This window comes from Nyctereutes procyonoides, unplaced genomic scaffold (genome assembly GCF_905146905.1).
Source record: "Nyctereutes procyonoides isolate TBG_1078 unplaced genomic scaffold, NYPRO_anot_genome, whole genome shotgun sequence".
NCBI classification, from domain to species: Eukaryota; Metazoa; Chordata; class Mammalia; order Carnivora; family Canidae; genus Nyctereutes; species Nyctereutes procyonoides.
In genome coordinates, this window is record NW_026575125.1 from 57,205,155 (window position 1) to 57,230,314 (window position 25,160).

General features: G+C 36.0%; 1 protein-coding gene across 4 annotated transcripts in view; it reads right to left on the reverse strand.

The window, feature by feature from the left end:
- Positions 1–25,160, reverse strand: part of ABCB7 (ATP binding cassette subfamily B member 7) — a 186,781-nt gene that overhangs the window by 43,405 nt on the left and 118,216 nt on the right. For all 4 annotated transcript variants that reach the window (XM_055337807.1, XM_055337808.1, XM_055337805.1 and 1 more), the window contains 4 exons: positions 2,999–3,131; positions 1,852–2,120; positions 1,144–1,232; positions 964–1,051 (listed from right to left, as the gene is read on the reverse strand). In XM_055337807.1, coding sequence (XP_055193782.1) covers positions 964–1,051; positions 1,144–1,232; positions 1,852–2,120; positions 2,999–3,131 — 579 coding nt within the window. The remainder of the gene's footprint in view (positions 1–963; positions 1,052–1,143; positions 1,233–1,851; positions 2,121–2,998; positions 3,132–25,160) is intronic.

Sequence of the window (25,160 nt, forward strand, 5' to 3'; positions counted from 1 at the left end):
CTACAAAATATACAAAAATTACATACAAGTACAATTAGAATTTATTCTCTTAAGTGATTAGTATCTTTTTCATCTGATTTTATGTTATGCATACAACTCTATACTGTATACCCCATTTAAAAAACTGACTTTCAATACATTGGACTATGGTACTCCTATACTTTTCCATAATGAACTGTATTTTGAAAAGTCCATAAAATTCATCTCATTTTGATGAATGCCTGGTTAATTTAAATCCAGATCTAAAAAAGCTGTTAAGGGGGATGCCTGACTGGCTTAGTCGGTGAACAGACGACTCTTGATCTCAAGATTGTGAATTCAAGCCTCTACACTGGATGTAGAGATTACTTAAAAAAAATAAAATCTTAAAAAAACAAAAGCTGTTAAAGGCACTTCTTTCACAAAGCCTTTCCCTGATCCCCCAAGACTGAACGGACAGATCTCACTGTCCCGACTACATTATGCCTTCTTGTATAGTCACCTGCATACTTAAATTCTCCCAGTTTATGGAGTTAATTCTGGGAGGGCAAGGATTAAATATTAATAGTTTTTTATCACCCTTCCCCATCACAAGACTTAGCATAGTGCTTTGGACACAAAAGGCATTCAGTAATACTTGTTAAATGAAAAATGAACACATAAATGAAAGAATTAATGAAAAGCACTATGCTAGGTACACCGAGGGACAGAGTCAAGGACTTACATGTCAGTTTGTTTAGCTTAGTGTTTATTCTGAATCAAGGTGCTAATTCAGAAGGTAAAAGTCTGATGCTGCCATACAAAAATGGAGGTAGAAAGGACAATTTCCAAATAAAGAAAAATAATAAAGCACAATTAATCTATCACACCTAAAGGTCCTATCCTAATCTGAAGCTCTAACTTAACAGCACTTATTCAATTAAATGGCAGAACAAATCTTTGTGTGATGTGAAAGGCAGAGGAAAGCATAATTAAACATATTACCTTCACAGTTTCATAATTCAGCAGTGAGTCTATGGCAGCGTTACCTGCATCATTATCCGCTTTGTTCATTTCTATTCTAAATCTAGTTCTGTAAGACAAAGATTCGCATAGGCATGAAATTTTTGCTATGAAAGCATAACTAATTTCTGAACCTTGACTGGCTCTTGGGAAATACTTTACCTCCACCGTGTAACAGCAACTGTGAATGCTGTGTATGCACCAAGTGTCCCAAGGGTTACCAAAGCAAACTGGGCACCACATCTATAATACTGGAGAAGGCAAAATGCAGAAATGATAAAGTCATTGTTCTTGTGAAATAGTTTACAATATACAACAGCAAGTATCAGTCAAAAGATTTTAATAAAAATATGTTGATGGGAAGTTGTATAAATAAATAATTATGTGAGTAATCAAATACCTTAGAAAAGCTATGTTAGGTAGCAAGGGAAGAAAGCCAAACTACATTTGCCACATTGATACTACTGTCAAATGTGACAAATATAATGCAATAAGCCTTAAGAGAGATAGAGTATATATACACTTTTAATTACAAAGTATGAAATTGTAATAAATGGTAAATAAAAATCTAGATAATCTGAGCATACCAGTCCAAAGTCATATACAAATATCTCTACTAACAAAAAAATTACAAGCACTAGTTAAATGACTGATCTATACATAGAACCAACCAACTCTTTACAATAACAAGATTTTGGACAGTCTTTTGAAGTTTATGGCAAAATAATTAAGTGAACTGAATAACCCTTCTGATACCACGGAATTTTGCTTTCAAACCATGAGCATTCAATAGCACAAGAGCTTCAAGTACTAAATAACTACTCATGAGAATGTAAGATAAAAGCCTGTTATGAAAAATGTATTACTTACCAAAATACCACTGACAAGAGTCACCTCAAACATCATGGGAAGAAGATTAAATACTAAAGCACTCAGGACAAAACTGATACCCCTTGTCCCTCTGTCAATAGCCTTTGATAAAGCTCCTGTCTGTCTACTCAGGTGGAAAGCCAGATCCAGGTTGTGAAGATGGAGAAAGACATTTCTGGCTATTCTTCGGATTGAATTTTGTGCTACCTTGCCAAATACTGCATTTCGAACTTCATTAAAAAAGGCAGCTCCAGCTCTTGATACACCATCTAGCAATACATTCGAAAGAAAAAAAATGGGTTGTAAAAACATTAGAATCATAGGAGGGTAAAATGATAAATATATAGTAAGAAAGTGTATATACATTAAATGAATACATCACAAAAAACTTACATTAAAATAAACCTAGAAAGAATCTAGCCTAATGAGTACCAATCTTTCCACCATTATGGATCCTTTTCAGTGTTATTTTCCTCTATAAATTCCAGATGTTGAAAGATTTTTTTTCAACTAAATATTTTTAGTAAATAGTAGCCCATATGGCCTTACTGTGGACAAATGTACCATATGTCTGTAGTTTTTTTTAAAATCTACTTTAACTCCCCAAAATAACAAATGATAAAAATCAAGATCCTGAAAAATCAAGGGCCTTGACTAAAGAATACCCCCATTCAAGTCTCCTGAGTCTCAATAAAGTGTCCTTTCTAATGCATGAGGGAACAAAGCAACATGTGCTGTTCTTTATAAATGGTATATTTGTGTCATGGCTATTGAATATACTTTAATAAGGCATTAATGTACATATATTATTATTTAGCTATTTGTTAAATAATTAACAACAGCAAGAAAAAACTAGAATTACTGAAAAGGTTATCTTATAAAGAGACTATTAAAAGTTATTATATTATCATGAATTTAATGTCTTATTTCATATTAGTTTTTCTAGAACTTGAAAAATGAGGCTATTACAGAATTTTTAGAAAGTAGATCATAAAAATCTTTAAATATCACATATCAAAAATCTCACATAAAATGATAGACACTGAAAATGCTACATTGTGTTTGTGATGAAAAGGTCATCTCAAATATGATGAAACCTTCTTGAAGAAAATCAACACCTGTAGACAGATAAAAGAATCACACATACAGCCAATCAGAACTGCCGTTGCCATGGCTGCAACTGTATTTGGTGCATCAGTTAGGTTCAGCATGTTTCCTGACATCTGGTTGAGGCTGTCTACAGCATATTTAAACATGAAGGGAACCACAATATTCATGGCCTAAAAATATAAAAGCAGTAATTATCCATCATATACAAAATATTTTCTAAAAGTACAAATATTTACCTTAAATTAGTATTTATGGTAATGTTTAGATATTAATCATTTACTAGTACTGAAATGATTTTCCCAGTTTATAAAGATAAAATCTTCGGCTTTGGAGAGCTGTCATTTCAGGATTCCTACCTCACACTGACTGCCATGTTAATATTCATTTACAAGCTACATGCATTAGTCAAATGCTCATGCCTCCATGAAATAATCCCTGATTATCCACTCAAAATGCTCTCTCCATTATCTGAAATCCTACAGAGCTTATGGCACCTTAAGGCAAACTGCCTTAAGATCTTTAATGGTCTATATCATATTCCTTTTTTTGTCCTACCCTTGTTGAGTGCTACTATGCTTTGTATATAGTTGGTATTCAATCAAATATATAAAATTATTTGTCCACCAAAATAATGGTAAAACTAAAATTATTTAGCAAAAAAGTATCTCAAAAGCAGATTAATTCCAAGTATCTGTGGCTGAGTCACCAATGGGAAAAAAACAACAATGTAACACTGATAGATCTATTTGTCCCACAAAAATCTTCCTTTGGTCAGAGAAGCGGTGAAGAAATGAGTAAAATAGGTGAAGGGGATTAAGAGGTACAAACTTCCAGTTATAAAATAAAAAAAGTTGTGGAGATGAAACGTACAGCTTAAGAAATATAGTCAATAACATTGTAATAATGTTATATGGTGACTACATTTATTGTGGTAAGCACTGAGTAATGTGCAGAATTGTTGGATCACTTTGTTATATGCCTGTAACTAATACTGACATTATATGTCAACTATAATTCAATAACATAAATTCAAAAAGATTCCTTTGCTCCAACACTAAACAAAACCCACTAAATACCAAACTAAGCTTTCAAAAACCAACCTATTTCTCCGTGAGAATACACCAAAAAATATGAAAATTATGGGTATACTGCTTTCATATATTCAAGGCAAATATTCATTCACTCATATGTCATATTTTCTGCAAGGTGATAGTATCAAAAACACCAACTATCATTTAAGAACAGAAAACTGATTAGACTGCCAAAGCTTTGAAGAAATTAACTTCAGGGACGCCAAATGGCTCAGCGGTTGAGCATCTGCCTTCGGCTCAGGGCTTGATCCTGGGGTCGGGAATTGAGTCCTGAATCCAGCTCCTTGCAGGGAGCCTGCTTCTCTCTCTTCCTATGTCTCTGCCTCTCTCTGTGTGTCTCTCATGAATAAATAACCAAAATCTTTAAAAAAAAAGATTTAATTTCATATACATTAATAACATATGAAAGCAATTTTTAAAAAGATATTTCTATTTATTTCCGAGAGAGAGAGAGAAAGAGAGAGAGAGAGCACGCAAGCAAGAGCAGCGTGTATGTGTGTGTGTGTGGGGGGGGAGCAGAGCATGGACTCCCAAAGCGAGGCTTGATCCTGGGATCCTGAGATCATGACCTGAGCCGAAGGCAGCGGCTTAACCGACTTAGCAACCCAGGCGCCCTGAAAGCAATTCTATAAGGCTTAACAAAAACAATTAAATTCCAGCTCTTATTAAAGTCTCATTATTATATCATTCATCCTTGTTAAACATAAAAAATATTGTCAACAAGCCTAAGTTCAGCTGAAAACTGACAGGAGCTAGGTAAATCTTCCGAATCAAGATTTCAAAGTAAAGTATACAAGTGTCCTAACAACTAAGCAGGTTCAACAATATCATTAAAATACACAGCAGATGTTGGAATACTTTTAAGAATATAACAGTATGGGATAAACTGCTCAAAATTTTTTCTAACTTTTAAAATATAATCTAATAGAAAAGCAGGTTTCAAGTATGATAAATTTCACAATTCTGATTTTCATATAATCATATAACCTCAAGCTCTTGTTTCTCCTTGAAATGCCCTGCCTGCCTGATTTACCTTTCTATTTCTCCATTTTCGAAAACCCACTCTGAATACCATTCCTATTATGAAACCTGCAGCCCATTTGGCGCTTTCCATTTTCCAACTCCTCTTTTTTTTTACAGTTTATATCTTATTATTTGTCTTTTTACTATATATTTATTTGCTTTTTAGGTGTAATGTGCATGGATATACTGGCTTCTCAACCTCAGTTCACAAACCTTTCATGGCAAAACAAACATTTCTTGAACAGCTACCGGACTCATGTATGGTGCTAGGTACCTTTTGCAAAGGAGAGAGCTGAATGAAATAACAATTCTATTAAATGGATAACCCTATAATTGAGTAAACTCAGGTTCCATGAGGTTTAATGACTTGTCTGGTAGGCAGCAGAGCTAGGATTAAAATCTAAGACTGATTTGAAATTCATAATTTTTTTCTAGTATACCATAGCCATATTAGCAGCTCATAAAGCAAAGGGCCATATTATTATTCTTCATTTGCACCCTAAAATAGATGCCTTCAAACCTGCTGTTGAAAGCAGATATAAAGTATGGCACAAGTAATTTAAATAAATTTGAGCAGATTCCTGGGTTTCTGTAAAATAAGACCACATCCTCACTTGCCTTCTTTTTTTTTCCTCACTTGTCTTCTAATACAATTTCCTGAGTGAGAGAAAAAGTGATAGGTACGGCTAGCATGCAATTCTTTTAACTTACAGCCTATTATATCTTTGCCACAGCCAGAGTGAGTAGTGACTGAAACTAAAGTATCACCAAGAAAAGTTGTGTAATTTTACTTTCTTGAAAATGTGTTTATGTTTGGTCAAATTTGGGAGCATATTTGTAAATGTGTAAAGAATGTGAATACTATCTATCTTGTATTTTTACTGACAGAAAAAAGGCAGTTAGCACAGTGCTAAGAACATGTACTACCACTAATAATAATTGGTGATTACTTCCAGTTTCCCCAAATAAATAATTTTTAAAGGAAAGAAATGAAAAAACATCAACGAAATAGAAAGGAGTATATTAAGCATAGATGTTTTTATTAGTACATGTGTGTTGGCTGCACTGGCCTTGTGGTATTTTGAGCGTGGGGGTGGCAAATATTGGTTTTCCATAATATTCTGCTTTCATGATAACTATACTTAAACCACCTCAGAGGAATATGAATTTTTTAAAAACATTTTCTTTTGAAATAATTGTAGATCCAGAAATTGCAAAAGTAGTACAAAGAGACTTATAACCTTTCACTCAGTATCTCCTAATGATGACATCTTACATAGCTATAGTTCAATATCAAGACCAAAAATGTATATTGGCACATTACTATTAACTAGATTACAGAACTCATTCAGTTTTTTACCATTTTTAAATGTATATTCATGTATGTATGGTTTATATATGTTACCTACATGGTCCTAATGCTATCTTACCCCATCTTCAGATCCATGTAACCATCACCACAATCGAGATACAGAACTATTCCATCACAACAAAAGAAATCTCTTGTGCTACTTCTTTATATCCACTCCCATCCCACCTTGCCCCACAACATCAATCCCTGTCCTGTGGCAACCACTAATCTCTATAGTTCAGCCATTTTGAGAATATTATACATATAGAATCATATAGTTTGTAATCTTTTGAGATTGACCCTCTTTATTCCACTCTGCACGATGCCCCTGAGGTTCATCAAGGATGATGAATGTATCAATAGCTCATTTTTTAAAGATAGATTGATTGATTATTTATTTATTTATTTATTTATTTATTTGAAAGAGAGGAAAAGCATGCACATGTGTGGAGGGGAGGGACAGAGGAAGAGGGAGAGAGAGTTTTAAGCAGACTCTGCATTGAGTATGGAGCCCAACATGGGGCTCAATCTCATGACCCTGATATCATAACCTGAGCTGAAACCAAGAGTCTAATGCTTAACACCAACTGCACTACCCAGGTACCCCTCATTAGCTTATTTTTATAGCTAAGTACTATTCCATAGATGTACCAAGTTTATTCAACCATTCATCCCTGAAGGACATTTTGGTTGTTTGTAGTTTTGGAATACAAATAAAAAGATGCTGTGGAAATTTTCATACAAGTGGTCATAAGTTTTCAATTCTCTGGGATAAATGCCCAAGAGTAATTGGTAAATCATATGGTGAGTCTATACTGAACTTTTTAAGGAAACTGCCATACTCTTTCTGAGTGGCTGTACCATTTTACATTCCCACCACCAGTAAAGTACGAGTGATCCAATTCCTCCACATCCTCACCAACATTTTATATCATCACTATTTTTTATTTTGAAACTTTTTTTAAGTAAGCTCCACGCTGGGGCCCAATGTGGGGCCTAAATGCATGACCCTGAGACCAAGAGTCAGACATTCAACCAACTGAAACACCTAGGCACCCCTTTATTTTGAAACTATTTTAATAAGCACAGTGTTATCTTGTGGTTTTGTGTTTCCCTAACAGAAATGATGTTGAACATCTTTTTGTAGTCTGATTTTTCACCCTTATATCCTCTTTGATAAAATATCTGTTCACATCTTTTGCAAATTTTATAACTGGACTGTTTTGAGATGGTTTTTGTTTTTGTTTTTTTGCTATTAAGAGTTCTATATATTTTTTCTAGATATAGAGGCCTTTGTTGGGTATGTAGTTTGCAAACATTTTCTCCTAGTGTGTAGCTTTGCTTTTCATCCTGCTGAGGAGCCTAAAATCCTACCCCACCCTAGTATCCATCAGGAGTCCTTTCCTTTCAGAGTCAATGGAGGCCAACATGAGAACCTGGACTTTCAATCCCACCTGAAGTAATGAGGCAGCAACCCATCCCCATTGGAGCAGTATCACAGAAGGCCTGCTAAGTAATAGACTTTTTAAAAAGCCAGTCTCATAGAATATCCAAAATATCCAGGTTTCAATAAAGTAAAAAAAATCACTCATTATACCAAGGACTAATAAGATATCAACTGGAAATAAAAGAATACAATCAATAGACACAAATGTTAGAACTACCTGATGAGGATTTCAGAATAGCCATCATGAAAGTGCTTCAAGGAACATTTATGAACATGCTTCAAACAACAAAAAATAGAATGTCTCAGCAGAAAAATACAGGACATAAAGAAGAACCAAATGAAAAATCTGGAAACAAAAAATATAATGACTAATTAAAAAAAATCCGAATGTATGGGTTTCATGGCAGAATAGAGAGAACAAAGGAAAGAATCAGTCAACTTGAAAACAGAACAATAAAATTTATCGCATATGAACAAGAGAGAGAAAACACTGAAAAGGGAGGAAGAGGGTACAAGACTCTAGGGTCTATGGGACTATAAAAAAGATCTATCACTCCTCTTTATAGTCTCAGAAGATTAGGAGAGAAAGTGTGAGGCTGAAAAAAGTATTCAAAGAAATAATGACTAAAAATTCCCCAAATATGGCAAAAGACATAAACTTACAGATTCAAGAGGCTGAGCGACCCCCTGAATAGGGAAAACCAAAGAAACTCACACCAAGACACATTATCATTAAAATTCTAAAAGCTAAAGACAAATTTGAAAACCTTTAAGAGCAGCTAGAAAGAAAGACTACATACATTATGTGTAAGGGGAAAAACAATTTGAAGAAACCAAATTTCCAAGGAGGCCAGCAGGAAGTGGCATATTTTTCAAGCGATAAAAGAACTGTCAACTTAGAATCCTGTAATTAGCAAAATTAGCCTTCAAGAATGAAAGGAGTATCAAGATGTTCTCAGGAAAAATAAATCACTAGCAGACCTCCTCTAAAAGAACTGCTAAAGGACTCTTCATACACATGGGAAATGGAAGCAAAAGGAAACTTGGAACATCGGGAATGAAGGAAAAGCAACAGAAATAGTAAATATCTGTGCAAATATAGTAGCCTATTCTCTTAAGTTCTTTAAAATATGTTTGATGGACAAAAGCAAAAGTTAAATAATTGACTAATGGGGTTTTCAATGTATACAGATGTAAGACATAAGATAATCAGTAAACATAAAGGGAGAGAGTAAAGGGACTTAAAAGGTAGTAAGGTTTTTATATTCCACTTTACATGGTAAAATATTCATTTTAAGTAAGCTATGAAAAGTTTAGTATCAATATTCTAATTCCTAGAGCAACTACAAAAAAATTGTATGAATAAATACACTGAAAGGCACAATAGATAAAATGGGATAGAAAAACATGTTTAAGTAACACAAAAGATGGCAGCAAAGGTATAAGAGAGTAACAAAAGAAAGGAAACTGGCATAACTCCAGAACCTATGAAGATGATATCTTACATAGCAAAACAAACTTTGCATGTGATTAAAGAATATGAGCTGGGGAGAGTATCCTGAATTACCTGGGGGGGTCCAAGTATAGTAAAAAGGGTCCTTATAAGAAGGAGGCAGGGGCAGGTCAAAGTCAAGAGAAAAGATATGACTACACAGACCAAAAGAGTCAGAGTCAGAGAGATTGAAGATGGAGGAAGGGGCCATAAGTCAAGGAATGCAGATAGAAAAGGCAAGGGAATAGATTCTCCCCAACGAGCCTCTGGAGGGAATATAGGCTTGAGAAATGCTTTTATTCTGACCCAGGAAACCTAATTTGGGACTTCCAACCTTATAAAATAATACATATGTGTTGTTTTAGGCCCTCAAGTGTCAAGTTTTTATAGCAGCAATAGGATACAAAGGAAATTCAACTGGCAGAGGATAGCCTCCATGTAGGAACAATTGGACAAAACAATGAACTTTCAACTAAACTGGATACAAGAATTAACTCAAAATGGAACATAAACATAAATGTAAAAGGTAAACATATAACTTTTTAAATTTTTTTTTATTTATGATAGGCACACAGTGAGAGAGAGAGAGGCAGAGACACAGGCAGAGGGAGAAGCAGGCTCCATGCACCGGGAGCCCGACATGGGACTCGATCCCGGGTCTCCAGGATCGCGCCCTGGGCCAAAGGCAGGCGCCAAACCGCTGCGCCACCCAGGGATATAACTTTTAGGAGAAAACTCAGATGAAAGTTTAATGACCTTGAGTTGGACAAACAGTTCTTAGACACAAGAACTAAACACAATCCATAAATGAAAAAAATGATAAACTGGAACCTATCAAAATTTAAAACTCTTGTTCTATATAAAACACTATTAAGGACATTGTTTTAAAAGCTACAGATGGGAGAAAATATTTGCAAATTATACCTGAGGAAAGTCTCATATCCAGAATTTATAAATAACTCACTAAAGAATAAAAATAGTCTAAATACAAACAGACAAAACACTTGAACAGACACTTTACCAAAGTAGATTATGGCTGGCAACTAAGCACATGCATATTCAACACCATCAGCCATTAGGAAAATATATATTGAAACCACAAGACATCACTAAATGCCTGACAATATCATTTGTGGGGAAAGAAGTGAAGCAACTGGAACTCTCATACACTGCTGGCAGGAAGATAAAAATAGCCATTCTGGAAAATAGTTTGGTAGTTTCTTATAGAGTTAAACATACAGCAACCATGACCCAAAAATTCCACTCCTAGATTTTTGTCCTAGAGAAATGAAAACTCAGGTTCACACAAAAGACCATATCTAAATGTTTATAGTCCCTCTAGTTATAATTGCCAAAAGGTGGAAAGAAAGTAAATGTTCACCAGTGGATATATAAACAAAGTATAGTACACCCATACCATGAACTACACCTCAGCAATAAAAAGAAAAATGAACTATTGATATACTCAATGATTTGGATGAAAGACAAAGGCATATGATTCTATTTATATGGTATACTCAAAATGACAAAACTATAATGATACAGGACAAATCAACAGTATCCAGTACTTAGGAGTCTGAAGAGGATATATTCACAAAGGGGTTACACAAAGATTTTTGGGGTGGTAGCACTTTTCTGTATCCTCTGACTGTGGCAGTAGTTACATGAATATATCCATGTGTTAAAAACCATAAAGGAGTGCACTTTACTGCATGTATATTAAAGGTAAAATTTAAAAAATAAAGCCAGTGTCTTTTGACCTGGCTCCCTAGAGGCTGGTGAGTTCTAAAAATAAGGCTAGATGCTAATTTATTTCAATCAAAATTGACTCAATATGGAGTTTAATCCCTCTGTTGTTTTCTAAAAATTGAGAAACGTGTTTTTACTGAATTATAATCATGTCCCACGAGTTATGCTCAATCTCTAATTGCAATGTGCCCATTTATTTACCATTAATTTAAGTTCAGGAGAAATAAAAGGACCATTTGCAACGACGTGGACAGAACTAGAGGATATTATGCTAAGTGAAATAAGTTTATCAGAGAAAGACAATTCTCATACGATCTGACTCATATGTAGAATTTAAGAAACAAAACAATTATAGGAGAAGAAAAAATAAAATAAGACAAAATCAGAGAGGGAGACAAACCATAAGAGACTCTTAATCATAGGAAACAGGGTCACTGGAGGGGAGCAGGCTGGGGGGGACAGGGTAACTGGGTGAAGAACATTAAGGATGGCCTATGGTGTAACGAGCTCTGAGTGTTATATAAAACTGATGAATTGGGAGATTTGCAAAGATGGTGGAAAACTAGGGGTTCTCAACTCACCTGGTCCCACCAACTTACCTAGATAACTTTCAAATCATCCTGAACACCCATGCGTTCGACCTCAGATTTAAAGAGAGAACTGCCGGAATGTTATAGAGACAAGGGTTTTTGCTTCTAGCAAGGTAGGAAGGTGGAAAAAAATAAAATAAAAAAAGAATCAAGTGGGGGAGGGGCACCGAGAGGAGTCAGGCTAAAGCCAGGCAAAGCAGGAACTTTAAAAATTCACACCGGATTCTTCCCAGATGGAAAAGTGCTTAGCAGGGAACTCTGGCAGAATCACAGCAGGGACAGTGAAGCCTCCAGCTTCCCAGAATCACTAACAGAGGAAGTGCGCAGAGGGGGGGAGTGCACCACAGACTGTGAGTCAGTCTCAAAGGGCTGGAGCCTAGTGCACCCGGTGAGCCATCTGGGAGAAGCCTGTTGGTCAGACGGGCAGCTCTGGACTGAGGTGTCTGTGCCCTGCTGCATTCGGGAGCTGGATGCCCCCAGGAGTGCAATTCCAGCAGCACAGGGCCCCGGATTCCAGGGCGCTGAGCAGACATAGCCCATGATCCTGCACTCCCCCTGGGACAGGCGGGAGCAGATTGGGCACAGGAAACTGAGAACTCTCCCGCCGCTGGGCGCCCCACAAGCTATGCTGATCAGCGCACCCGTGCCAGCCCCAGGAGGATCTAGGCCAGTGTGAACTGGGAGACTGCATTAGTTGCTAGTGGGAAGCTGACTCCAGAGCTGGAAATCTGGCCACCTCAATTGTTGTTTTCCCCCCTTGTTTCACCAAGGGCTTGGGAGAGGCGGGTGCCAGGGAACAGAGGCCTGACAGGAAAAACAGCTCCCACGGAGCCCTGCACCCAGCAGAGGAGGGGTCATCTCTGCCCAGGCACTGACACCTGAGAAACAGCACAAAAGACCCCTCCCCCAGAAGGCCAGCTGGAAGGATAGGGTAAAAGCAAGTTCTTGACCAAGTAGCACTGGAAAGCTCCAGGGAAAGTGGAGGGATTTATAGTATATAGAATTAGAGGGTTCCCCCTCCTTTCCCCCACTTTTTCCAGTACAACTAATTTTTATATCAGACTAAAAATTTCCAATATTTTTTCCCACCTTAACTATAATATTTTACCATCTTTTAATTTTTAAGTTTCCTCCTTTTTGACTTTCATATTTCTATAATTACAGGTCTTACATATGGTTTCCACTTCTAGACTCCCTTCAACATAATTTAATTTTGATAGATAGACGAGATATGTTTTTTTGTTTTGTGTTTTTAGTTTTTTCTGCCTCATTTTGATCACAATGGTGGAAGTTAATACCTTTTAAAATATAACCAGCATGCACCTGGAACCACGTGATATACCCTATTGGTTGATTCTGTGAGATGAAATTCTCTCTTCATTCCCATTCTCCCCCCTTCTTTTATCTTCTACATGTTTTGGTGGTCAGTGTTGGGGCTTCCTATAAAAATTGCTGGTTATATACATTTGGGACTGAGCATCTTCTAACATACAGAACTTAATACACTCAGAACCAAGAGGATCACCCTCTAACACCCCTGAGATAGACTACATTCTCCCTCCACTACAAATTCTTCACCACCACCAACTCCCAGTTCCCCCTTTTGTTTCCTTTTTTCCTCTTTACTTTTGCTTTTTTCTCTGTTTCTTTTTTTTTTCATTTACTTTGGGATTCTTTGCCTTTTATTTTTTTACTACTTTGTTTTAAAATTTGTTTTTCAGGGGTGCCTGGGTGCGTTTGGCCCAGGGCATGATCCCGGGTCCTTGGATTGGGTCCCACATCAGGCTCCCTGTGTGGAGCCTGCTTCTCCCTCTGCCTCTCTCTCTCTGTGTGTGTGTCTCTCATGACTAAATAAATAAATAAAATCTTGAGAAAAAAATTTTGCTTTTCACTCTAGTGGTCCTTTTGTTTTATTTTGTTCCCATCTTTTTTTCCATTTCCTGGTCTCTGGCATTGTCAGAATGACCTAGGGTGAAATTTACTTAAGTCGTGGTTGGTATTCTGGACTCAGCCCGCTCATACAGACACTCTGAACTGACCAAAATGACTAGAAGGAAGAACTCACCACAAAAGAAAGAATCAGAAACAGTACTCTCTGACAAAAGGTACGGAATATGGATTACAATTTGATGTCAGAAAGCGAATTCAGAAGTACAGTTATAAAGCTACTGGTGGCTCGGGAAAAAGCATAAAGGATTCTACAGACTTCATGGCTGCAGAATTTAGATCTAATGAGGCCGAAATTAAAAATCAATTAAATGAGATGCAATCCAAACTGGAGGTCCTAACTCCTAGAGTTAATGAGGTGGAAGAAAGATTGACATAGAAGACAAGTTGATGGTAAGGGAGGAAGCTGAAGAAAAAAGAGAAAAACAATTAAGAGACCACGAGGAAACAAAAAGATTCATGGAAACTAATGAAAAACAAGATACAACCATTCAAAATCTTTGGAACACAGCAAAAGCAGTCCTAAGAGGGAAATACATTGCAATAAAGCATCTCTCAAAAAATTATAGAAAACTCAAATAAACAAGCTAACCTCGCACCTACGGGAATTGGAGAAAGAACAGCAATAAAACCTAGAACAAGCAGAAGGGAGATAATACAGATTCAAGCAGAACTCAAGGAAATGGAGACCAGAAGAACTGTGGAACAGATCAACAAAACCAGGAGTTGGTTCTTTGAAAGAATTAATAAGATAGATAAACCATTAGCCAAACTTATTAAAAAGAAAAAAAGACTCAAAATAATAAAATCATGAATTAAAGAGGAGAGGTCACAACCAATACCAAGGAAATACAAACGATTTAAAAAACGTCTTATGAGCAGCTATACACCAATGAATTAGGCAATTTAGAAGAAAAAGATGCATTTCTGGAAAACCCACAAACTACCAAAACTGGAACAGAAAGAAATAGTAAACCTGAATACGCCAATAACCAGGGAGGAAATTGAAGCAGTCATCAAAAACCTCCCAAGACACAAAAGTCCAGGGGCAGATGGCTTCTCAGGGGAATTCTATCAAACATTTAAAGAGGAAATACTACCTATTTTTATAAAGCTGTTCCAAAAGATAGAAAGGGACAGAATACATCCCAACTTGTTTTATTTTTTTTAATTATTTAATTATTCATGAGAGACAGAGACAGAGAGAGAGAGAGAGAGAGAGAGAGAGAGAGAGAGAGAGAGGCAGAGACACAGGCAGAGGGAAAAGCAGGCTCCATGCAGGGAGCCCGACAGGGGGCTCCATCCCAGCTTTCCAGGATCACACCTGGGCTGAAGGCGGAGCTAAACCGCTGAGCCACAGAGGCTGTCCCCTAACTTGTTTTTTGAGGCCAGCATCACCTTAAATCCAAAACCACACAAAGACCCCACCAAAAAGGATAATTATAGACCCATATCCCTGATGAACACAGATGCAAAAATTCTCAACAAGATACTAGCCAATAGGAACCAACAATACATTAAGAAGATTATCACCAGGACCAAGTGGGATTTATCCCCAGGATGCAAGGGTGGTTCAACACTAGTAAAACAATCAGCAAGATAGATCACATCAACAAGATAAAAAAGAACCATATGATCCTCTCAACAGATGCAAAGAAAGCATTTGACAAAATACAGCATCCATTCCTGATCAAAACTCTTCAGAGTGTAGGGATAGAGGGAACATTCGTCAACATCTTAAAAGCCATATATGAAAAGCCCATAACACATATCATTCTCAATGGGGAAAAACTGAGAACCTTTCTCCTAAGATCAGGAACACAAGAGGGATGTCCACTCTCACCACTGCTATTCAACATAGTACTAGAAGTCCTAGCCTCAGCAATCAGGCAACAAAAAGAAATAAAAGGCATTCAAATTGCCAAAGAAGAAGTCAAACACGCCCTCTTCCCAGATGACATAATGCTGTACATAGAAAATCCAAAGATCTCCACCCCAAGATTGCTAGAACTCATACAGCAATTCATCAACATGGCAAGATACAAAACCAATGCCCAGAAATCAGTGCCATTTCTATACACTAATAAGACTGAAGAAAGAGAAATTAAGGAGTCAATCCCATTTACAATGGCACCCAAAAGCATAAGATACCTAGGAATAAACCTAACCAAAGAGGTAAAGTGTCTATATCCTAAAAACTATAGAACACTTCTGAAAGAAATTGAGGAAGACACAAAGAGATGGAAAAATATTCCATGCTCATGGATTGGCAGAATTAATATTGTGAAAATGTCTATGCTACACAGGGCAACTTACATGTTCAATGCAATCCCTCTCAAAATAACATGGACTTTCTTCAGGGAGTTGGAACAAATCATCTTAAGATTTGTGTGGAATCAGAAAAGACCCCAAATAGCCAGGGGACTATTGAAAAAGAAAACCAATGCCCGGGGGCATCTCAAGGCCAGATTTCGAGTTGTACTACAAACTGTGGTCATCAAGACAGTGTGGTACTGGCATAAAAACAGACACATAGATCAATGGAACAGAATAAAAAACCCAAAAATGGGCCCTCAACTCTATGGTCAACTAATATTCGAAAAAGCAGGAAAGACTATCCATTGGAAAAAGGACAGCTTCTTCAAAAAATGGTGCTGGGAAAATTGGACAGCCACGTGCAGAAGAATGAAACTAGACCATTCTCTTACACCATACACAAAGATAAACTCAAAATGGATGAACGATCTACATGTGAGACAAGAATCCATCAAAATCCTAGAGAACACAGGCAACAACACCCTCTTTGAACTTTGCCATGGCAACTTTGTGCAAGATATATCTATGAGAGAAAGGGAAACTAAAGCAAAAATGAATTAGATTGGCACCTAATCAAGGTAAAGGGCTTCTGCACAGCAAAAGCAACAGTCAGCACAACTAAAAGACAACCTACAGAATGGGAGAAGATATGTGCAAATGACCTATCAGATAAAGGGCTAGTATCCAAGATCTATAAAGAACTTATTAAACTCAACACCAAAGAAACAAAGAATCCAATCATGAAATGGGCAACAGACATGAACAGAAATTTAACCAAAGAAGACACAGACATGGCCCACAAGCACATGAGAAAATGCTCCCTATCACTTGCCATCAGGGAAATACATATGAAATCCGCAATGAGATACCACCTCACACCAGTGAGAATGATGAAAATTAACAAGACAGGAAATAATAAATGTTGGAGAGGATGTGGAGAAAGGGGAACCCTCTTGCACTGTTGGTGGGAATGTGAACTGGTACAGCCACTCTGGAAAACTGTGTGGAGGTTCCTCAAAGAGTTACAAATAGAGCTACCCAAGACCCAGCAGTTGCACTGCTAGGGATTTACGCAAAGATATAGATGCATTGAAAGGTCGAGACACCTACACCCCAATGTTTCTAGCAGCCATGTCCACAATAGCCAAACTGTGGAAGGAGTCTCGGTGTCCATCGACAGATGAATGGATAAAGATGAGGTATAGGTATTCAATGGAATATTACTCAGCCATTAGAAACGACGAATAACCCACCACTTGCTTCAATGTGGATGGAACTGAAGGGTATTATGCTGAGTGAAATAAGTCAATCGGAGAAGGACAAACATTATATGGTTTCATTCATATGTGGAATATAAAAAATAGTGAAAGGGATTATAGGGGAAAGGAGAGAAAATGAGTGGGAAATATTAGTGAGGGTGACAGAACATGAGAGACTCCTAACTCTGGGAAGTGAACAAGGGGTAGTGGAAGGGGAGGTTGGTGGGGAGATGGGTTGACAGGGTGACGGGCACTGAGGCTGGCACTTGATGGGATGAGCACTGGGTATTATACTAGATGTTGGCAAACTGAACTCCAATAAAAGAATATACAAAAAATAAAAAATAAAACCGATAAATCACCTACCTCTACCTCTCAAACCAGTAATATATTGTATGTTAACTGAATTTAAAGAAAATTTAAAAAACAAAAATTTAAAATTAAAAAAGGGACTTATAATTTGTTTTATTTTGTAGATAAAAAGTTTAAATCAATAAATAATTTTCTAAATTCTTGCATTTTCAGAGAAATTGTATTTGTTTAATTTTAACTTGGAAACACACAAATAGGGAGTTTAAAGAATGGACTTAAGAAAGAAGTACAATCACCATAAAGGAAAGCTAAAATTATGCTGTATATTTATGATGCCAAATTTACTGGACTCAAATTCTAGGTTTTAAAGTAACTTTTTCCTTCTTGGTCATGATCTATGTCATCTGAGGAACCCATTTCTTCCAGACCTTTTTATACCTAAATTCCTCAATAATTAATATCTTTTACTGCAGCTTCTGATAATTAAGAACTCTGTAACTAGTGGTGCCAAGAGGGACCCATATATATGAGGGTAAAAGAGAATTTTGTTTGTTTGCCTCTCCAGTCTCAAAAGGATCAGAAGGAGAGAAAGAACATAAGGACAAGAGCACTAAAAAGAGATATGATTAGCAGGGCAAAACAAGTAGAAAAGCAAAGTAGACAACATACTCAGACTATTTGTAAATACCATCTCTTCCAAAAAAACAGAGATAGGGGGAAAATTTCTGAACTCATTCTAGGAGACCAGCACCACCTTAACACCAAAACCAGGCAGACATTACAAGATAGGAAAACTGGACCACTATCTCTTGTGATCATAGATTAAAAAAAATTATTCTCACCAAAATATTAGCAAATCAAATCAAATAATGTGTAAAAATAATTATACAACATGACCAAGTGGAATTCATATCTTGTTCCATATTGGAAAATCAATTAATGTAATTCATTACATCAAAATCCTAAAAAGAAAAAATATCATATGATATCAATCAAGGCAAAAAGAAAAGCATTGACAAAATCCAACACCTATTCATGAGAAAAGCTTTCAGCAAACTGGGAATAGAAAGAAACTTCTTCAGTTTGATTAAGGACACCTACAAAAAACCCTATCACTAACAACATACATAATGATGAGAAACTAGATGCTTTACCCCTAAGTTTGGGAACAAAGCAAAGACGCCCTCTCTTATCACTCTTGTTCAACATGGTACTGGAAGTCCTAGCTAATGTAATAAGAAAAGGAAATAAAAGGCATACATATTAGGAAAGAAGAAATAAAACCATTTTTGCAGATGATATGATTATCTATGTAGAAAATCCAAAAGAATTGACAAAAACAACAAAAAAACCCCTCCTGAAACTAATAAGCAACTCTAGCAAGGTTGCAGGATATATGGTTAATATACAAAACTAAATTGCTTTCCTATATATCTCCAATGAATAATACATGATTTGAAATAAAAAAAATCACTTAAATTAGTACCCAAAATGATATAATTAATTATAAATGTAACAAAACATGTTCAAAATCTGTATAAGGAAAACTACAATACTCTGATGAAGGAAATCAAAAAAGAAATGAATGGATTTCATGTTCATGTGGAGCCCAAGAAAAATTAAGGCTATTCCACTTTAAGTTCAGCATTAGCACAAGTACAGCCATCCCAGGCCCCTGTGAATAAGAGCTGAAATTTACATTACTTCAGTTACAGGAAAAATAAATAGCTTACAGCTTAAAGCCCTAGAAAGCCCTATATTAGAATGAGAACAGAGCTCAATGCCCTTGAAAGCCCCATATCAGAATGTAAACAGAACTTGAGAAATTCCTCCACCCCTTCTGGAGGTCCCCTAGACCAGCCCATAAAACTCAGCTGAAACCCACCTCGGGGTCCAAGTCCCTGCTCCACTGTGTCGGGTATATTTGGACCCAAGCTCGAGCTTGTAAATAAACCCTCGTTTGTTTGCATTGGTGTAGGCTCCTTGGTGGTTTCTCGGATTCGCAATCTTGGGCACAACAGTTCATGCATAGAATGACTCCATATTATCGAGATGTCAGCTGTTCCTAAACTTGATATATTCAATGCAGTCCCAATCAAAATCCCAGCAAGTAATTTGGTAGATATGGACAAAATAATTCTATACTTTATAGAGAAAAATAAAAGACCCAGAATATCCAACACGACATTGGAAAAAAAAAATGTCAGAGGGCTGACACTACTTGAATTCAAGACTTACCATTAAGCTACAATAATCAAGACAGTGTGGCACTGGCAGAAGAACAGATAAATAGATCAACAGAATAGAAAAGAGAGTCCAGGAATAGACAAATATACATAAATATATTCAACTGATGTTTGACAAAGGAGTAGAGGCAACCCACTGGGGGTAAAATATTCTTTTCAAAAAATTGTGCTAGAATATCTGAATGTGCAAATAAAAAGAAGAAAATCCAGACACTGACTTTTCACAAAAATTAACTCCAAATGGATTGTATTCCTAAATGTAAAGCACAAAGCTATAAAACTTGAGGAAGATAACATAAAATCTAGGTGACTTTTGGTTTGGTAATGACATTAGATGTAACACTAAAGGCGCAATCCATGAAACACTGTTAAGTTGGACTACATTAAAATTTAAAATTTTTGTTCTCTGAAAGACACTGTTAAAAGAAGTAATATATAAGCCACATACTGAATGAAAATATTTGCAAAAAGTCTGATAAAGGACTTGTATCCAAAATATACAAAAAAACTCTTAAAACTCAGCAATAAGAAAATGAACAATCCAATTTAAAAATGGGCAAAAGACTTAACAATATCTCACCAAGGAAGATACACAGATGATCAGTAAGCATATGAAAACATGCACAATATCATGTCATTAGGCAATATCAAATTAGAAAAAAATGAGATAGCATTATACATCTATTAAAAAGACTAAAATCCAGAACACTGACAACACCAAATACTGACAAGGATGTGGAGCAAGAGAAAGTCTCACTGCTGGTGGGAATACAGAATGGGACAGCCACCTTGGAAGACAGTTTGGCAGTTTCTCACATACTAAACATAGTCTTAACATATAATCTAGTAATTGCATTTCTTAGTAATTACCCAAAGGAGTTGAAAACTTATGTCACATGAAATCTTGCACACAAATGTTTATTGCAGCTTTACTTTTTACCAAAATCTGGAAGCAATGAAAAATGTCTTTCAAATGGTGAATGGATAAACACACTATATGGTATATACATACAATGGAATATTTTTCAGCAATAAAAAGAAATGAACTATCATGTCATAAGAAAGACATAAATGACTCTGAAATGTATATAATTACGTGAAAGAAGCCAGTCTGTAAGAGCTACACACTGTATGATTCCAACTATATGATATGGAAAAAGGCAAAACAAGAGATAGTAAAATGATCAATGGTTGTCAGGGATTTGGGAGGATGGAGAGATGAATAAGTGGAACACACTGGATTTTTAGGGCAAACTCTTCTGTGATACTTTAATGGTGAACACAGGACACTATGCACTTTCCCAAACCCATATAAGTACATAACACAAAGTGTGAATCCTAATGTAAACTATGAAGTTAGCTAATAAGAATACTGTATTTTTAAATAATTGGTTCATTGATTGTAACAACTGTACCACAGTAATGCAAGATGTTAGTAATAGAAGAAATTGAGTGGGGTTTGGGGGGGATATGCAGGAATTCTCTGCATTTACTGCCTCCTATTTAAAGGTTTTAGGTAGCATTGTTTCATTTTAAAAAGTATTTTTCAGAAAATTTTTAAAAAATCGAAGTTAAGCAAAAAGTGCATGAATCTTTTGAAGTTACAAATGTCAAGATAGTAGTTACTGGAAAACTCTAGCTTTTCCATGAAGCTTTCCATAAATGCCTAATTGCTGGAATTCCCATATATCTTCATTTGTGACTCCCTTTGGATATTTTTATTATGTTATATATATTTTATCATTATTTGTGTATTTTTCTCCTTCACTACACTACAACTCCAGGAGGGAGGGAGGGCAAGGCCCACATTTTATTCATTTTTGTATTCCCAGCTGCCTAGCACGGTATCTTGTACCTAACAGTCACTCAACAAATGTTGTTTAATACATACTGCTATGATTTGAATGCGTCTCCCTGCCAAATTCACATATTGAATCCTAACCCCCTAGGGTGATGATATTAAAAGTGGGGCCTTTAAGAGGTGATCAGGGCTTTATGAGATTAGTGTCCTTATAAAAAAGTCCCCAAAGACCCTTCCTACCTCTTATATCATGTAGGTTACAATGAAAAGAGCCATCTATGAACCACCTAGATTATGATGTTTTTTATAGCAGGTAAACAGACTGAGACATAAATTACTCCTTACTTTGATATAATAGATGCATTCTTGAAAAAAAGGATATTAATTAAATTTTGATAAAATATCCTCTCCCTTAAAAATTATTTCATAATTTTAAATAAAGCTCATTTTCATTTCTAACATTCTTGAGATATCTTTTATACATGATACTTTAATGTTCTGTGCTCCCAAGTTCTCTGTCAACTAAGTGGTTCCAAAGATGGTGCTGGTTAGAGAATATGAGTAAAATTTTTTATAACATTAAAATAAACACTTATTTTATGAAAACAGAGGATTGTAGTAAATGTGTTTTATATTTTCCTTAAATTCTGGCACAGCTGTACATGATATACTAATGGGTTAAATTTTAAAAAATCCTTGGATCTCAAAATTCCCAGATTAATGATAATATGATACTCCTAGGATATATGTGTGGATGGTAAAAAAAAAAAAGGCACTGCATATGATCTGTAGGGATTTAAGGAATGAAGGCAAATAGTGTTCTATCTCTCTGCCTGTCTGTATCTCGGTCTCTCTTGGCAGCAGAACCCCTAAAATAGATCTCATATGGGACTCCAACGTATTAAAAATAGAATTTCTGCAACTCTGAAGAAATACCAATCAGTACTTCTTGGCCTTCTCTGGGCTGCAAGGCATCTTTACATAATAGTTTATCTTAAAAATCTTTGCTAGAGACAATGATAGCCTTAAGACCTTCAGAATGAAAAGAGTATGAATAGACAAATCAGTAAGCAGATGGTATGCTGTGGCCCCATAGGTTAAGCATGAAATCCTCTTCTATTTTTCTTCTTCAGACTTGACATTTCTCTTTCTGTCCTTCTCCTCCATGGGTGCTCTGGCCTTGCTATGAAACCACCACATGATGCTCAGATGGCTGCGTCGCATTCATTTATAGCTGAGAAGATTCCTGAACCTGGCCCTAAGATTCCCACAAATATGTGGAAGAGGTAGGGAAGATCAGAACATAAAGGGGAATAGAATAGTCCAAAGTGGTTATATGTCAAAGCATGTAATCAGGTTTAAAAAAAATAGGAAGCCAAGGAATTAAAGGGATAACAATCCATCTTTGCATATCAAGTATAAATCATATCCGCAATACTACCAAAATTAAACAATGACCAGGTTTTAAAGATAGGAAGAGTAATCACTTTTAAACTGAGGACAGTAGAGAAGCTAGAAAAATGATATTAGGAATGGTTAAATGCTACTACTACATATTCCTAAGGTTATTCTATACTCTAGTTCCTATCTAGTGAAAAGTTAACTGTTTTTCTCTATGTTCTAAAAGTACAAGCATGTAATCATTATAACATCAGGGAAATTTATTTCTTTTCCTGACTCAAAAGGAATCAAACATACTTTTTGAGGACTGATTTTTCTATATTTATTTGTTTACTTATAATTAGTTTATATAAGGTTAGTACAGCACTATCCATTATCTGGGTGCTCAGGTTTCTCACTATTTATTGAGAGAAGATTCAAATATTAGCCTTCTAAAAATATTTCAGTCCTTAAGAAACTTACCTTGACCTAGTTTTTATATCTTGACATTGACCTGTCACCAAGCTACAGAAATCTATATTTTGAAAAACTGAAATACATTCTAAAAATAAAATCTAATACAAATGTCATTATTTAACACACCTCCCTCTGACTAACCTAATTAGTCATGTTCTAACCTGTTCTCTTCAATTCATAAGTCAGTCCGGAAAACAATCTACCTTTAACTTGTTAGCAAAGTACTTTCATTCAGCTAATAATATTAAGGCCAATTTAGTAATTCGGCCTTGCATAAGAGCTCAGAATAACCTTTATCCTTATGTAATTTGTAGATAAAAGATGATTCAGCAACCAGTAGTGTGCTAGAAATAGGAGTTAAAAGAATTTCAATGTTAGCTACCAAAATTAGATTTGTAATATTATCCTCTCTGTTCAGTTTAAACAAACAGAATAAAGTATGGATTCTTGGTCTGTTGTTTAGTATCTAAATTTAGTCTTCTCCAAGGGCAGGGGTCCCGTTCATTGGGGAAGTACTCAACAGAACCCATAGATGAGAAAGAACAAAAGACAATGAACGGTCCGACTGAATTATTCTAGTTTTACTCTCCAATCACTCCTTTCCTGTTTATTACCCTACAGGAACACAGTTATCATGGGTTCTGTCTATAGTCATCTTCTATTTCTACTCTATTCCTTGGTGAACTAATCTACATTGTTTCAATTATTACCTCTTAAACTCTCTAGCCTGGGGCTCCTTTAAACTTGCCTTGCAATTTTGTCTTATCAGCTAAATATCTGTCTCAAGGTTGCATTAGCATTTCAAACTTAACTTGCCCCAAACCAAAATTTTCGTCTTCCCAAATAAGACCTTCCTATCTACTTCTGTTAAAAGCATTTTTCGGGATCCCTGAGTGGCGCAGCGGTTTGGCGCCTGCCTTTGGCCCAGGGTGCGATCCTGGAGACCCGGGATCGAATCCCACATCGGGCTCCCGGTGCATGGAGCCTGCTTCTCCCTCTGCCTGTGTCTCTGCCCCTCTCTCTCTGTGACTATCATAAATAAATAAATAAAATAAAAAAATTTTTAAAAAAAGAATTTTTCTTCTGTTATCCTTAGCATCAATTTTGAATCCTATTTCTCTTTTACTTCTAATATCTGATCCATTGTTAAATATTGTTGATTATATTTCCCATATCTCACAATATCTCTGGAATCTTTTCTCTCCATATTACCATTTCTACCACTACTCCAGTATAAAGTGGACCCTATTTCTCATCTAGACTATTACATTAGCCTCATAACTGGTCAGTAAATGTTTGCTAAATGAATACATGAAATGAAAATCAATGGTATCCCTACTTTAGTTGTCTTACCACCCTAATCCATTTTATACAACAGGGTCAGATTAATTTTCTAAAGTACAACTCTAACCTTATCACTCTTCTGCTCAAAATATATGTTCCTACTTCCAACATAATTAAATTTTTTTCACAGTTAATGTATTTCACATTAGGAGCTCCATCTTTCTTTCCAAGATTACTTTTAGTTTCTCTGAAACATTATCCCCTCACTGGAGAAAAGATGGAGTATTCATCACTCCACACACACTATCTGTCCTCTGTCATCCTGCTCATGTTACTCCTATACCTGTAACAATCCTACCTCAATCCAAGACTTATCTCGGACATCACCTCCTCTGTGAAACCTTTCCACACTCCCCATCTTGGTGGTTCTTTCC